This window comes from Peromyscus eremicus, chromosome 6 (genome assembly GCF_949786415.1).
Source record: "Peromyscus eremicus chromosome 6, PerEre_H2_v1, whole genome shotgun sequence".
NCBI classification, from domain to species: Eukaryota; Metazoa; Chordata; class Mammalia; order Rodentia; family Cricetidae; genus Peromyscus; species Peromyscus eremicus.
In genome coordinates this window covers 78,692,142-78,707,895 of record NC_081421.1, presented here as the reverse complement: position 1 = coordinate 78,707,895, position 15,754 = coordinate 78,692,142, and the positions used below count along the sequence as shown (strand labels likewise).

The following is a 15,754-nucleotide window of genomic DNA, read 5'->3' as shown; positions in this document are numbered from 1 at the left end:
ACATCCCCCAGGGGGCTATCCACTCCCCAGCCCCATCTTTCTGGAAGTAAAAGTAGTCATGGATCACTACAAAGGGCCAGTTGCTAAGGGGTGTGGAAACCTGGGGCCAGTGGAAGAGCACAGCCCTCTTCCCTAGCGGGCCAGGGTCCCTCGATTCAGAAATAGGCAGAGCTATGATGTCTTTAGTGGGCTGGGGGGGGGGTCCAGCTAGAAGGCCTCTGGAATAGTAAGGTGTGCCAAGCAACAAGGCAACTTGGGACCAGAAATTCTCCAGGGAAGGGAATAGTCTGAGATCTTGAAAAAGTTATTAAAGAAGATAATGGTGTAGGATGCGTATTTCCCCTCTCACATATGTTTTGGGGGTAAGGGAGAGTTTGCAATGTTTTGAAAGTTCCCACCTCTGCCTTCGCTGTTTCCCCTTCTTTGTCACCAGTGTCCATGTCTCCATGAGCCCAGGCAAGCCTAACTCCCACATGCCTATGCCCATTGGCGGACTCTCCCTGCCCTTGGACATTTTCTTTCCTCTCGTACCTTTCGTACATGAAACCTGAACTCTTCATCCCTGCAGTGTTAGAGAGTTTGGAATGCTTGTGTCTTTCCCTCCTTTGCACACGACAATGCTAGGAAGGCGATTTCTTTTCCTCTTCTCAGGAAACGCACTCCAGTTTCCTTTGGACAGAAGTGGCTGATGGCTGATGGGCAAGAGTGGATGCGGTACAGACGAGCACTAAGGGAATCCCAGGCTCTCCACAGACAAGCAGTCAGTCTCGAGTAGGCCGCAAGAATTAACTACAAGCCAGGCGCAATAGTGAAACCTCTTTTCTAAGGCGGTTGGGAGGGTTAGATGCATCTAAACAACCTGTACTGAGCTTACGCCTAGGCCATTGTTGAAGCTAAGCATCATCAGGTACTGTTGTTAAGGTAATGGCAGTCATCTCTCGCGGTCAGGGTGAACCTATTTCTACTCATTCAGTCTTCAGCACAGATGGCAAATACTCACTTCTCCACTGTTGGATTACAGCCCTAAAGAGGCTCAATCACAGCTCTTAAGTCAACGCTGCACCCTGGACACAGCCACTCTCTGACTCTCACTTAGGAAGCCAGGAGCAGCTGTGTCCTGTGGCTTCTCAGGTGTCCCTACACATCAGGCCTACACTTTCTCTTCCTTCCCAGCTTTATACCTTTCTTTATAGCTTTTACTTCAATGTTTCATTCCCATTTTATACATTTATTTGTTTTTTGTTTTTTGTGGTTTTCTGTTGTTGTTTATGGGTTTTTTTTTTGTTTTTTTTGTTTTTTTTTTTTTTTTTTTTTTTTTTTTTTTTTTTTTTTTTTTTTTTTTGAGGCAGGGTTTCTCCGTGTAGTTTTGGGGCCTGTCCTGGCTTGGATCTCGCTCTGTAGAACAGGCTGGCCTCAAACTCACGGAGATCTGCCTGGCTCTGCCTCCTGAGTGCTGGGATTAAAAGCTTACATTTATTTGTTTATTGCTAGTTCCAACTAGAATGTCAATTCCAAGGATTTTTCTGTTCTGTCCACAAATTCTTCCTCACTTCCTAGTATGATGCACAGCAGTCTCACTATACCTGTTAAATAAATGGCCAAATTAATGCATTTGATCTTTCCACCAGGGTCTTTCAAGGTCTAGCTGAAATGCCGTAGCATCCATGGAGCCCTCGTTAACATGCGACCTCCACTGTCCCTTTCTTCTCACATCTCACTCGTGCTCCTTGACTTACTGAGGCCTGGAATACAGTGCTGTGAGCACAGACATATGCTCCTGGGCCGTGGGTCAGTAGGAGGCCCAGTGAACTCAAATGGCACCAAAAGACCTCAGTGTGACCGCAGTGCGGAAGCTTGGGCACAGTGTCATGGCCTTCTCATGCGCAGAGTGGGATCAAGCACCCACCTCACAGGGGTCTGAGCCTTATTTCCCCTCTCTCTTTGAAGTTCCTAATGACTTAGATATGTCTTGTTTGCTATGAGGCATGTCTACTGAATAATGAAAGCATCCTGTTCCCTAGCTGCTTTCCAAAGTCCAAATGAGGATCATATCAGAGGACGGTTCTAGCGATACAGCAGGTGCAGATAAGATTTTTTTTTCCCAAGAGGAAGAAGAAACCAAGTGGGAGAAGCAATGTCTCAAGTTCTTGAAATGTTGTTACAGGGTCTGACACGGCAAAGGAACAGGGAAGACTGGACCCCTCCACATCAGCATCACCCTGAGCCAGGCAGAGATGGTTCTTGGTCTGCTGTGACCATTTCAATCTCATCTCCTATCCACATGCCAACATAAGGGCACATTTATTTATCTGTTATTGCAAAACCCATAAACAAAAATTTCCCCCTGGTGGGTGCTGTTATTTATTTATCATTGTAGGACACTAAAAATAAAACCTTGTTTCACTCAGAGGACCAACCTTCCCTTTTAGTTATAGCAGAAGCACAGTATAAAAATGAACTTCCATAGGCCAGGAAGACAGACCAGATAGAATTTTTAGCAACATTATTTGCAAATGGTGACAATGTTCCTGATGGGACTGTGCATCCAAGTAAGACATGGGACAACAGAGTTCCTCAAGGTTCCTTCCTCGGTTCAGCATTCATTTTTCCTTCAATCGTCTCTTCGATTGTCTCACTTCAACCAATGATTTGAGCAACTACGTCCAGCCTTTGTTCTCCCTGCTGATCCCCAGAGCCATGTTCTATCCAGAGAACATCTGGAGTTATCAGCAAACATCACAGATCCAAAGGCAAGGTCAAGGTCCTTCCTTGGTGAGCCCTCACCAGCCTGTACCTTCTCGAGTCTCTTTGTGTTTCCCATTGGCCGCTCTTGTGCTCCAGAGCCCCTTCAGACTGCTCCTGGCTGCACTTCCATTGCGTCCTCTCCAGCTCTGCTGCAGCTGCAGGACTTCTTTAGCTCTTACTTGATCGGCCCATGGATGACCATCTTGCATCTAAGAAATCTTCTAACAGTCATCCAGGAACCGGATCTCCTTTATGCACCCAGAACATCTTTTGTGGATCCTAACACCCACCAAATGAGCTCCTCGCCCTTCTATTTTGGGTCCTCCAAGTCTCTAAACCTTTTGTTCCTACTTATTAGTAGCCATTTTCCTGTTTCTATATCCTAAACACCAGCAAACAGCAGTTACGTGTCCCAAGCATCATGCCCTTTCATGATTTACTGCGTTCTCCATTCCCACTTATTAATCCTACTTGCTGTTGTTGGTCTGGCTAAAAATGTCACCACTTCTGTGAGGTCAATCATTCATTCATCAGCAAATATTAGATATTTATTCGGCAATACACACTTCAAATCTTTTCAGAACGTGACCCTTTCTTCCCTGCACACTCTTGTGAGCATACTCACCTCCCCTACTCTATCATAAACTTCTTAGGATCTCTCTCCTCTCTCTTCCCCCTCTCTCTTTCTCTCTAAATCCCCCCATCCCATCCAATTTAGCAGGATTGAACCACGAGCCTTGTACATATCAGGCAAGCACTGTACCTCTTGTTTATTTTTATATCTCAACATTTCCTTGCAAATACTGGATATTCAATAATACTTATTTAATCAAATGAGATTTATAATATCTATGGTTTGATACTGGTTAGTTTAATTCTCCTAAGCTTCCCCCACTGCTAATGTACACATGTCCAGAGAGAAGTAAAAGTAAACTAATGATGCTTCTTACAGACTATAAGCCTATAATTATGGTGAGCTCTCTGCTATTCATGTCATTGGGAAAATAGCTTTGAAAAGGATCTCATACTAGAAGGAGAAAAAAATTCTTCTCTATCAGCCTTTGACAGTATTGTATGATTTTTGAGCAGCTAGTTTTCATTTCTCCTGGTTGACTGTCTATTGATATTTGTGTTTATAATCACTCCATAACTGTCTGGGAGAGAGGGGTGGAAGGCAACATGCAGAGAGCTATGTTGGTGGGAGGAACCCAATGAATGAAGCATTTGCTCTGTACAACTTCAAAGGAAGGACTTGGACCGCCAAAGTCACAGACACTCAGAGTGCGTCAGCACGCCCCAAGACATGACCATTTCTCTACAATGACTGCTGAAAGTAGAGACTCTTAGCCTCCTACAATGCTAATCCTGGTGACGATCTAGTTGTTCAAAGAAGATGATGAGCTGCTACTGAGAGTGATAAGGTTCCCGGATGGAGGGAGGACCACACTTCCACTTGGCAGCCATTGCTAGGCACCTTGCTGTGCCACTGGGAGCCACTGGATGCAAATCAAAGAAACTGAGATTTGCAATTTTGCATTGATAGCCAGTTAATGTAGGAGGGAAAGGTCCCCTTTGCCACTTCTGAAGCAAACAAATATCGCATGTGGCGATTCGGCAGCTGCATTAGTTGGTGAAAATTGATGCGTATTTCATGTGTCAGAGAGCTGAATCCCAGAGAATGGAGCCAGCCTCCCAGAAAATGGTTTCTTTATATAGTTCCATCCATTTATTGTTTGATTGGACTTTCTGTATATTAAATTCAAGCTGTTCTGCCACTCATGGGTATTATGATGCGTTGGCTTGGTGGGAAATAATGAAGGTGATGGGATTTTACAGCATCACATTACAAAGGAGGCGTCCCCAGCCTCATCCATCTCTCCATCAACTAGCTTGCGTGTGAGGTGGCACTTATATTAAAACGATTTTTCTGATTCAGTTTAATGACACTCATTCAAGTCCTGGCACCCAGAATATGATTACATGAGTTAAATGGGATCTTCTTCCACCCAGTCATGGTCAGCCAAGGCTGGGCGCTTTTCCCTCCCCAGTCACACCTTCTCACACATCTATCGTTTGTATAGGGCTGGTGTGGTCTGAAGAAAACAGAATGGGCAAACAAGAGGCCAGGCTCAACACGGAGCCAGTTGAGTGGATGTCCCCAAACATAGGAGTAATTCCTTTCTCAAAAAAAAAAATCTTTCTTAGAAGTTAGTCTGAGGTCAATATTATGCACTTTTTCCAAAGAAGATTTCTGGGGCCTGACTTTTCTATTTCCCAGAAAAAGAGAAATAGGGACTTGAACATCACCAAAAGAAGAATCTTTATGAATGAGTGTTCCAGCGTCAGCTTCCTAGAAATGGCTAGTTGTATGCAGGCTCCTGTGCTCAGTGATGGTGGAAGATTACTCTGCTCCAGTCCTTGGCTCCGCACTCCCAGCCCTTCTGGAGTGTAGTCTGGAGCCTTGCATGGCCCAGGGCAAGCATTCCTTCCTGGGTGTGAGAACTGAAGGCATTCAAGCTGCAGATGAGGGGCTCTTCCCTGGCTGAGGAGGGGGGAGGGCCCTCTGTTTTTTGTTTACAGTATTTCAAAGCAGAATAATTGTGGTTCCTTGGGAAGAATCATGTTTGTGTTTACTGGGGTGTTTAAAGAGAGAAGCACAAACAAAGCCGAGTAGAGAGAGGTTGAGATTGATTTCCAGACATTCCGGAAGAGAGCTGTGAAATGAATACCAGCGTGGAAATCCTTTTCCAAAAATTGCAGCGATCTGAATTGCCAGATGAGAAAGCAAAGGCATTGCAAGGCTCCCAGGGTGAGGGTGAGTTAACTATGTCTGCAGTACAGTCTCAGAGTGGCCTCTGTGTCCAAGCCAAAGCTGGTCGGTCCCTCATGATGGTGTAAGTGCATGCCAACTGACCACATACTCAGTACTATTGCCTGGGTAAGAAAAAGGAGATGTTCCATCCAGCTTTCTATGCCTGCTGCCAGCCTACACTACCTCTCTCTCAGATGTTGTGGCTACAAGATGGCTCTCTAGGCTTTCTGGTTTCCTGTTGATGTCTTAGCTAGCTACCCTGGGCTTTGAGTCACCTCACAAGCCTCTCCTTGCCAATTTTTTCTCCCAAGGATGTGGAAGATCTTCATGGCTAATCTCCTGCAGTAAACTTTTCAGCTGGTTTCATGGAAGAAGGGCTAGAGAATACTTCCTGAGAAAGCTTCCTGTTGTTTCTGCTTTTAATGTGTGTGTGTGTGTGTGGGGGGGGTGTCTACTTGTTAGTGCATACAAGTAGATATCCTCACACACATGTGTATGTAGAAGCCAGAGGTCAACTTTGGGTATCTTTCCCCAATCTCCCTTCACCTTTAATATTTAAGATGGAGTTTCTCACCTGAAGTGCCTCAACCCAACTATGCTGACTGTCCAGTGAGTTTACAGAGACCTACCTGTCTTCACACTGCCCTCACTTCAGTGCTGGGGCATAGGTGTGCCACTGTGCCTAGCTTTTAAGGAGGTTCTGGTGATCCGAACTCAAGTCCCCAAACTTGCACAGCAGGCGCTGAACTAGCCCTCCAGCCCCCTACCTCTAACTAGACGAGGATCTCTCAGTTCCCTGATCTCTGTTGCTCTCACCCATGATGCCACCACCACCTCTCGCCTGGGTTATTGCCATGTTATTTTATATTAAGGGATCAAGAAGGCCTCTTGGATGCTGAACAGAGACCTGAAGGAATATGGACAGTCTAGAGAAGAGCACTCCAGTCAGAAGGAATGATACATGCAAAAGTCATCAGGTAGAAGGGTCCTTAATATGCTACCCTTGGAATAGCAAAGAAACTCCTAATGGTATTTCTGTAGTGAGGGGGCAGGAGATCAGAAAGTTAATGGGAGAATCGATTCAAGCATGCTGCTTGTGACCACCATGCCACCATGACTCTAAACAGGAAGTCCCTCAAGAGTTTTAAGCTCTGATCTGTTTCCAGGGGATCTAGCTGCTAGAGAGTGAGCACGCTCTGCACTCCCTATGTGCCATGCCATGTTTATTCTTCTATGTATCCTAATAGTGTGTGTTTATTTGTTTATCTATTTACTGAATTGTCCTTTCTATTTGAATGCGAGCTTCACAGAATGGTTTCTTTACTGCTGAATTCTAGTGCCTAGAACTTAATAAATATTTGGGGAATAAATAGCTAAGTGGAGGGAACTGTGATGGGTAGGAACTTAACCTATGGTTCGCTTTATGCTCTTTCCTGGCCCTGCAGTGTCTCAAGGTGATCATGGTCAAGTGGCCAAATACTATTTAAGGGCTCATGGCAAACATTCTTTGCAACAAGTCTCAGCCCTCCTAAGGCTAAAGCTTCAATTCAGTGTTTGTCCTCCCTGTCTGCCCTGCCCACAAACACCCTGCCTGAGATGACAGCATGGATGACATCTAGAGAGGCCTGGTTTGGGTTCTCATGTGGCCAGAAGTGGTTTGTGAATGGGAAAGTTGAAGCTGAGGATACCAAGGTATAAATCTGTTTAGTCAAACAAATAGGGATCAAGGCTTACTACTACCCAAGTCCTGCAATCTGTGAAGATATGCGCTTGAAGACTTCATAATGTGGGGGGGGGGGGGAAGGGGAGGAAATACACCAAGTCAAGAAAATGTGGTAGCGGCAGAGTAGAACACCAGGGATGTGATGGGAGGCAAGAGGATCCCCAGATCTTCAAAAGCTGGGAAGACTTCTTGGAGAAGACAATGTAGTTTTGCGTCTGGAAGATAACCACTCATGTTCTGAGGAAGGGAAATACACCTTGTTTGATTCATCTTGCAAATTCATATTGGACTGGAATGCAATTATAGTGCTTGTGTATTCTCAGAGTCGGCAATACTCTGGTGCACAGTAAGCATTCACAAACATTGAAGGAATGAAAGATTCCTTGGTGAGATACAAGTTTGCATCCTCTCTTGGGAATTTCAGCACCAGGGAACTATCAGTTAAGAAATGCCAACAAAGACCCGAAGGTCACTCATTCTCAGAAATGTAATATGAACAGTCCAGTGGACAGGATCTCACCCCACACAGATAACACTGTCAGCCAGTATCTAAACTGAAGCATTGGTGTCCCCTGTGAAAGTATAGACAGAACACTGAAAATTGAAGAGTTAATATAAACACATCCCAGACAAGCTCCATTTCTGGCACTGGGGAGCCTGATCGAGAACCCCAATGTGCAATGTTTCTCTCTCTACTTCCCTGCCGGAGTCTTCCTGCCTCCTAGAACCCCAGAAAGGCTCCCTCAGGGATTAGGTTTTAAAGGGAAATGCAAATCACCTGGAGACTGTTTCACACTTGGAAGAAGTTAAAAAAAAATCGATTCTGCTTTTGTTAAAGTGATTTTTGGACACTGTCAAAAATGCTCTCATCTCAGAGCACAGGGTGACAGATAGACTGCCGATGACAATTATGTAACTGTGTCAACAGTGGCGGTGAGCCACCATAGAAGAAGCAGAGGCTGTTCCATACCTCCCCCCACCTTTCCCAAGCCCAAGCCCCCTCTTTAAGATGTCCAAGAACAGTCCATTCTAGATGTCCAGAAGTCAGTCCCCCATGGCCCTTGTGGACACACACCCAAAGGCTCCCAACTTCTCTTATCCCCATGTCCTCACCTGAGCTCCCCCAAGGACTTGCTCAGGCAGTCCAGGTCAGCCATAATGCTAAGCAAAGCCAAGCAAAATTAAGAAAAGAAATTTGCTTTGACAAAACTCACCTCATATAATACACTCCCAAACTAGTTATGTTGGTCTTATTTAATATTGGGAGTTCCACGTTATCCCTTTCCTCTGTTAACTGAGATAATTGGGGATTTGTTTTATTTATAGCATCAATTATGAACACGGAAATTAATCCTTGAATGGTGCATTTGGGAGCTCAACTGTCAAGGGAGCACAAGGGAAGCCTGGGCACAGCTCAAGGGTCTTTCCTACCGGCACAGGAACCTGCCAAGGAAAGACGTCTTCAAGTCTGGGTGATAATTTGGGCTGTCATTTGTTCTTGTGTGCATAAAGAATTTTGAAATATTAAATAAATGGTGATAATTGGCTTCAGGAGCTCCTTCCCTGGAGGACATATGAGTGAGGCAGGTGGGAAAGCAGACAGAGATGGCAACCAGAGCCTGGCAGAGCCAACATCTTCACTTGTATTGGCTCTTAGCATGTTGGCTGGCACTGCTCTGAGAAGGAGCTGAAGAAAGCATCGTTGATTAGAGATGAGAGCTCAGAGAGGAGTAGGTAGGGAGAAACCACAGGCATGGTAGGTATGTCCTGGGAACTGCTGGAAGCAACTGGACCACTGCGGAGTTGGTCCTTCATACTTCCTGGTCATATAGAGCTCAAATTCAAAATAGACTTAAAAAAAAAAGTGAACTTCCTTCAATGATTGAACAGGACTAAAACTAGCCAGTGAATGTGGTTTGGACAGAAACCAGCCAGGAGAGAAGGACTTTCCAGAAAGTCCCCTAGTAATGGCAAGAAGATCCAGGTGGTCTTGTAGAGCATCTCAGTGGACAGAGCAGGCACCCAGTCAAGTCTGCTCTCCTCTCTCCTGGAGCAGCAGAGCTGAGACAGAGCATCCAGGGCTGGGATTGTTGCAGGGCTGCAGGCTCAAACCTTCAATTTGCCCTCAAGAAAGGACAGATACATCTAGAAGAGACTGAGAACAGTATCAGGCCAAGCAAATGAGGAAGGTGCCCCATTTACACTGACCCCCTCCATTAAAAAGCATTTTGCCAAGCACCTGCTATGTATAGCCAAACAAACGAGCCTGGTAATGGTGCCAACTGCCAGCTCAGGTCAAAGTCAAAGTAGCTTGATCTAGTGCGGAGCTACAGCCAGACAGAGTGGAAGGAAGAAAAAGCAACCGCTGTCTCGTAACTTGTCTGAATAGGAGGAAGAGAGAACCGAAGGCTTCTTTTCAAGCCCATTTGATTCTCCTCTCAGAAGCTAGACATTTCAATGTGTTGGGGATGGAGAGACAAGCCTGTTCATCAGTGGGGATGGAGTGAGGAGGTCCAGGGCCTGCAGGGGAGCCAAGCCTGTCCACAGTGTAGGCAGACTCTTTTCTCTCTCAAGTGCCTTTTCCTGCAACCTACCTGCACCCTGCACGACCTCCAGGAAATAAATGTGAGGCCAACACTGTCTACCCCACCCCCTGATGCTGAACACTAAAAGAAATCAACCGTAAGCCCACAGTGAACATAGCAGTAAAATCCCAAGTTTAGCTGTGAAAACAGCCACTGGTCTCTAATGCAGCCTCTTGGCCTGTCCAGAAGGAAATGTGTGACGTGTAAAGTCTCTGTGTGCCCAGGACAGTGCCTGGCATACAATATTCACCAAGCTCATATTTTCTCAACTAGTAATGTAATTAGAAGAGAATATCACATCCAGAGGCCATCTAAAAAAGTAGTAATCCTGAAGGTCTGGTTTCTACTAGAGGCCATGATGGAATGGGAACAGTGGGACACGGTGAAAAGAGAAAGGACATCGAAGGTCTATAGACCGGCATCTGAAAACCAACTCTGTGACTATGGAGAATTTACTGAATGCCTCTGAGCCTTGCCTTCTGTATCTTTAAAGAGTGCAGAGCTTTTCTTACCTTGCAAGGCTGCTGAGAGGACTTAAAGATAATATATGCAAAGTGCTCAGTACACCGCTGACACACAGTAGACACCCAGATGCTATTATACTAATAATAAAAAGTAATGGGCAGGTGGCCAGTGACATTCCTATTGATCTCCAAATGATCCCCTTTTAACTCTGACACCCATCAATCTGCCTAGTATTCATCCCAATACAAGTTCTTCCCTTTAGTGTCATGAATCCCATCAAGAGGCAACTAAGGACACCGGGGAGCCAGGACCACATCAGGATCATGCTTAAGGGTTGGGATGAGGTGCCTGGGTTTCTTTAGGAAGGTGAAGGATGTCCAGGGTCAGCATAGAAGGGACAAATATGAAGCCAAGTCCTCAGGTCACTTTACCCCAAATATCCCATGGTGTCAAAAGCTTATATCTGCTGTTTGATCAGTCCCAGAGTTAAGCATTCACTCTGGTGAGCAGCTAGCTATTTGTTGAACACACATGTGTGCATGTGTGCACCTGTATATGCATATATATGAGTGTGTGTGTGTGTGTGTGTGTGTGTGTGTGTGTGTGTGTGTGGTGTTGGGAAGAATGGCTGTATAGCTTTCTTTAGACAGAGGTAAAGGGAATCAAACATGGCCTTCACAAATGGATGGTGACATCCCTTGTTCCTCTCTGCTCCTCTCTTGTGGCAGAATGACAAATGTAATCACTTTAAAAGGTCCAATCACCTGCTCAGTCATTCCTAATAAACACACGCGGCACTATGGAATAACCTATACCACCACAACAGGGTTTCAGATAGGAAAAAAATTGAACCACAGGATGCCACCAACCAAATTGTCAAAGACCAAATAAAAAGCTTCATGAATTCTCCATCAGCAATATAATGCTTCCTTGCCTAAGCAAATCTAGACCCAGCATATGAATTGTGGAGGGATTTTTCATTAGTCTCATGGCTTCCAAAGTCTGAGGCAGAACCCCTCTGAAACCTGTCTCCATAAAGCAGCTGCCTTTATTTGCTCTAATCCTGTTAAGATGAAGATTTTAATCTCCTTCCTGGGACCCCTTCTTCTCATGGAAAGCATAACATCCCAGCACCGTAAACGTATTTTTGTGACCTCAGTGGAGTGGAGAACTCAGAGATCTGGAAGGGAAGGTCACCTGAGATCTCACAGAGCACTTGTCTCTCGCTCTGATGATACTGCTGCTTGTCTGACCACATGACCCACTGAGTCTATTTCACGGTACACAGGTAGGCTGGGTCAGTCCATCTCCGACTCCAGCTGGTAAAACAAGATTGTTCCTCCTTTAGTGAGAAAAAAGAAACTGGTGCCTTGCTTTGCAGAAAACCCAAAATCAGGATCATTGAGAGAAATTCTAATCAGAGATGCTGAACCTACGAGTGTCTGTGGCAGCAGAAAAGACAAATGAGGCAAAAGAGAAAGCAGTTTGCAAATATACTACAAAGGAGAAATGAAGGAAGGCCCAGGGAAGGAAATCTGCACGTACAGATTGTACACCATTCACCCAACTTCTCACAGCCTTCTGCCCCACCACCCACCTGCTCTGTCTTCCTCCCCTTCAGAGTCCTTAGAGGCAATCCACCCTGCCATCACACACACCACACTGCCTGTCTGGAGGAAAGGCATAGTGACTTCATTTCCCATGTTTTATAAAACACATGCCTCACCCCGCCCCAAAAGAATCAATTCAGAGCAAGTCACCACCCACAAACAAATCACTCATTTCTTACTATTCCACTTCCCTGGCTTCCACGACTTTGAGTGAAGGGCTTTTCGTCTCCAAACCTCCTCTCGGCAATCCTGATACACCATCTAAAACTTCATGATCAACCACCTCAGCTTTGCCCTATCCAGGCCAGTGGCACTGACTTACCCCAGTGTAGTCATGGTGACGATGGTGTACCAGAAAGATGCAGGGATGCTCGTGAACTTGCTGGCAGAGGAGCCCTTCTCGGCATAAAACATCACAGTGGCGAAGATGATTATGGCCATGGTGAGAGAGAAGAGGAGAAAGCCCAGTTCTGAGGCACAGCTCTTCAGGGTGTAGCCCAGGATCCGTAGGCCCTGGGAGTGGCGGGAGAACTTGAAGATCCTGAAGACCCGGAAGACCCGGAGCGTGACAAAGGCCCCGGACACATCTTCATTGTTGGTCATGACCAGGCCGATGTAATAGGGCATGATGGCGACTACGTCAATGATGCTCATCACACTGCGAATGAAGCGGTATCGGCTGGGTGCCGCGAAGAGTCGGAGGAGGTACTCCACCGTGAAGATCATGACACAGGCGGTGTCCAGGCAGAAGAAGGCCACGGAGTAGCGCTCTCCACATGGCAGCTCCTTGCTCCCAGGAACCGTGCCGCATGGCACCGTCTCCACCACGTTGGTGATGACCGAGACGGCAATGAAGAAGCCAGTCACGTAATAGAAGACCAGGGCCAGGGTGCTGGTGTGTGGGTTCTCGAAGGCCCGCCACATGGTCTGGCGGAAGCTGAGTGAGGGCATGGACTCCTGGTTATTCTCAGAGTCATTGTCGTCCATGAGCCGCTCCGCGTTCTCCCGCTTGCGATCTTTGTACTCCTCGTAGCAGCAGTCTCCAATGATCTCAGGTAGGATGCCATAGAAGGCCAGCTCATCGTCGTAGGCAGAGATGCACTCGTAGCGCGGGTAGTGCAGTTTCCCAGTGCGGTAGAAGTTGAGCACACAGCGGAACACTTCGGGGTCTCGGTCAAAGAAGTACTCTTTGGTGTCCTCATTGAAGAAGAACTCCTTCTCTGTGCTACCCAGCAGGGTATCAGGGTAGCGCTCCAGAGTGGTCCTCCACGTCTGGAATCGTCGTCCGCTCACGTTGAGGACGATCAGCTCGTCTTGCCGCTTGTTCTTGTCAGCTGGAGCTAGAGGCATGGGGCAGTTGGCCACTGGCATCCATCCAATGGCTGCAGCCCGGGCAAAAGGCAGCCAGGCTGCAACTCCCGCCGCCATGGTGACTCCAGCTTTTGGGCTGGTAGCTGCCCAGACACTGTGCACACCAGTTTGGAGTTAGTTCAGTGACTCCTGGGGGATAGAAGAGATCAGAGAAAGGGCTAAGTCTACTTTGATTTTTCGAGGATGGGACAAGGGGAGTGTCACTGAGTGGAAGAACAAGTCTCCAAGTCAAGTTAAAACTGAAAGCACCCAAAGAGGGAATTCTAATGGTGATGCAAGGGTAGTACCTCACAAGGCTGACTGGCTGACAAAGTAAGTATCAAGCTCCAGGGGGGTCCAGGAGTACTTGGAAAGAAAAGCCTTTAACAGGAAGATCTGGGAAGATGGGTAATAATTAGCTCTGAAAGGTTATGGGTGTTATTGCAAATTTAAATTGGGAGAGGGTAAATGAGTTCTCATTAAACGAATTTAAAAGTGGGATAAACATGCTAATTTTTATTTCACTCTTCATCCACCAGGGTAATCAGGAATTGGGGTGCCAATGAAGGAGATCAAGTAAGCATATCCTTTCTATTTCTCCCTGGTGAGAAGGAGACTGGGGCTGGGTTTAGAAAATTCTGTCAAGGTAGGAGACCCCAGTAAGCCTGAGCCTAGTAAACTTCTACCCCTAAATCCCATAGAGAAAGTCTTCTCTGGCAAATTGCTACTTGCTCTTGAGGATGCTTGGCCTGGATCCTTGCCTTAGCAACTTACTGTCCAATCGCAGCCTTCAGAAGCATGATGAGCAGACGAGGGACAGGTGGCGAGGTTGTGTAGGGTCCCTCTCCCACCCAATGAAGGAATTATTGGGTTCTTGGTCCACCTGACTTCCACATACTGTCCCTCTCCCTCCGCAGAGCAAGCTGAGCCACGCTCACTGTCTTTCCTAGCTTCCTCGCCTCCTAGCTCCATCTGCCCAGAACCCAGAGTTCCCCATTATATAACAATACACCATTCCATGCCAGGCTCTCTCACCTGTCCTCTACTGCACCCTTCGAAACTTCTGCAGAGCTGGGCACCCCAGTCCCTTCACTCACAGCTTTCTGCACCACATTTCCCCGTCACCTGCCAGGACGGAGGGAACAATGGCAGAGAGAACTATATTTGGCTTTGGGAAGCAGATTTACCTTCCCAGATCTGGCTTTTTAAAGATGATAGTGAAATGACTCCGCAATCCCCAAATGTATACCATCTGTGGGAAGCCATGTGGTGACACAGAAACACACGTAACAGTGACGGGAAATTGTTTGGGGTTGGCACACTCAACTCCACTAATCCTAAACTGATCACACAGCGCAGAGCCAAATCCTAACTCAGAGTTATTTGGATTCTCTAGAACTCAACTTGGTTCATTTCTGTATTGAAATAAACTAGGCAGAGGTGACTTTGGGAGTTTGTTGTGTTGTTTGTCTGGTTTTGCTTTTGGGTGACTTATTATATGCAGAGACTTGTGATGAACTTCGGCCTTCATCTCTCCAGGAATGCTGCTTCACCTGCTTCCTAACTCTCAGCTCTTCGGATTCGTTTACTCTTGAGCTGCTACTGGACTTTTCTACCTGGATGCCTCTGAAACAGAGAAGCCTACACTATCTCCATCCAGAGTGTTGTTCTTCACCTTCTGCCCACAGCATCCCTCACCCTAGGTCCCTTACCCTGACCATGTTTTTTATACTCTATCCCAAGGATTGCCAAATAATGAAATGCCATGAAAGACTGGTTCCCTTGTTCCTCCCTCCCTTGTTCCTGGAATTCTTGTCTCACTCTTCTCCCCCTCACCACCCCTAGATTCCTCTCATTACCTTGAAATTCATTCTACTCAGAGTAATCTCCTTAAAGCAAGGTTCTGATTGTGCTATACTCTGTAGCCTTTGAAATAAAACCTTAACTCCTTGGCCTGGCATTCCAGCATCTTTGTAGAGGGACCCAACTTAACATATCAGCCATGTAGTCCAGGTACCCTCCTAGCCTCCAACAAGGGCAGAGCCTGGCTCACAAACAAACCTTGGATATCTGTCTCTGGAGTATAACCCCTGTCCCTCCTCTTGCCCTGCTCATTAAAATCCTACCCGTTCTCCTTCTTGGTGACACTTCCTCTTCTCCCAAGACTCTCCTTCCTTTGGGCTCTCTTTGCTCTGGCTCTCTGCTTTAGCACCTGCCATGCCAAGCTTGGATTACAGTGCTTTGTATCCCCTTCATTAACAGTGATGACATTAACAGTAATAAATGGCCAGATACTCTATGCAAGGCATTGCACTGTCTCATTTAATCCTCAAAGCAATCCCAGGTGGAAGAGTCTATCATGTCCACCATCTCATGAATAAGAAGATCGAAGGCCTATAGATACCTGATTACCCTGAAGCACAGGTCAGGGATTTTACCTTGAATAGATTACTGAGCACCGGCC

The 15,754-nt window shown here is 46.4% G+C and overlaps 1 protein-coding gene and 1 long non-coding RNA gene across 2 annotated transcripts in view; one reads left to right on the top strand and one right to left on the bottom strand.

Moving 5' to 3' along the window:
• Nucleotides 1-13,462, bottom strand: part of Kcnd3 (potassium voltage-gated channel subfamily D member 3) — a 216,831-nt gene extending 203,369 nt beyond the window's left edge. The window contains exon 1 of the mRNA XM_059266024.1: nt 12,263-13,462. Coding sequence (XP_059122007.1) covers nt 12,263-13,368 — 1,106 coding nt within the window. The 5' untranslated portion in view covers nt 13,369-13,462. The remainder of the gene's footprint in view (nt 1-12,262) is intronic.
• Nucleotides 12,590-15,242, top strand: LOC131913408 (uncharacterized). The gene is made up of 3 exons (XR_009379885.1): nt 12,590-12,995; nt 13,830-13,866; nt 14,830-15,242. It is a non-coding gene; the product is annotated as an uncharacterized LOC131913408 (long non-coding RNA).
• Nucleotides 15,243-15,754: the final 512 nt, after the last annotated feature.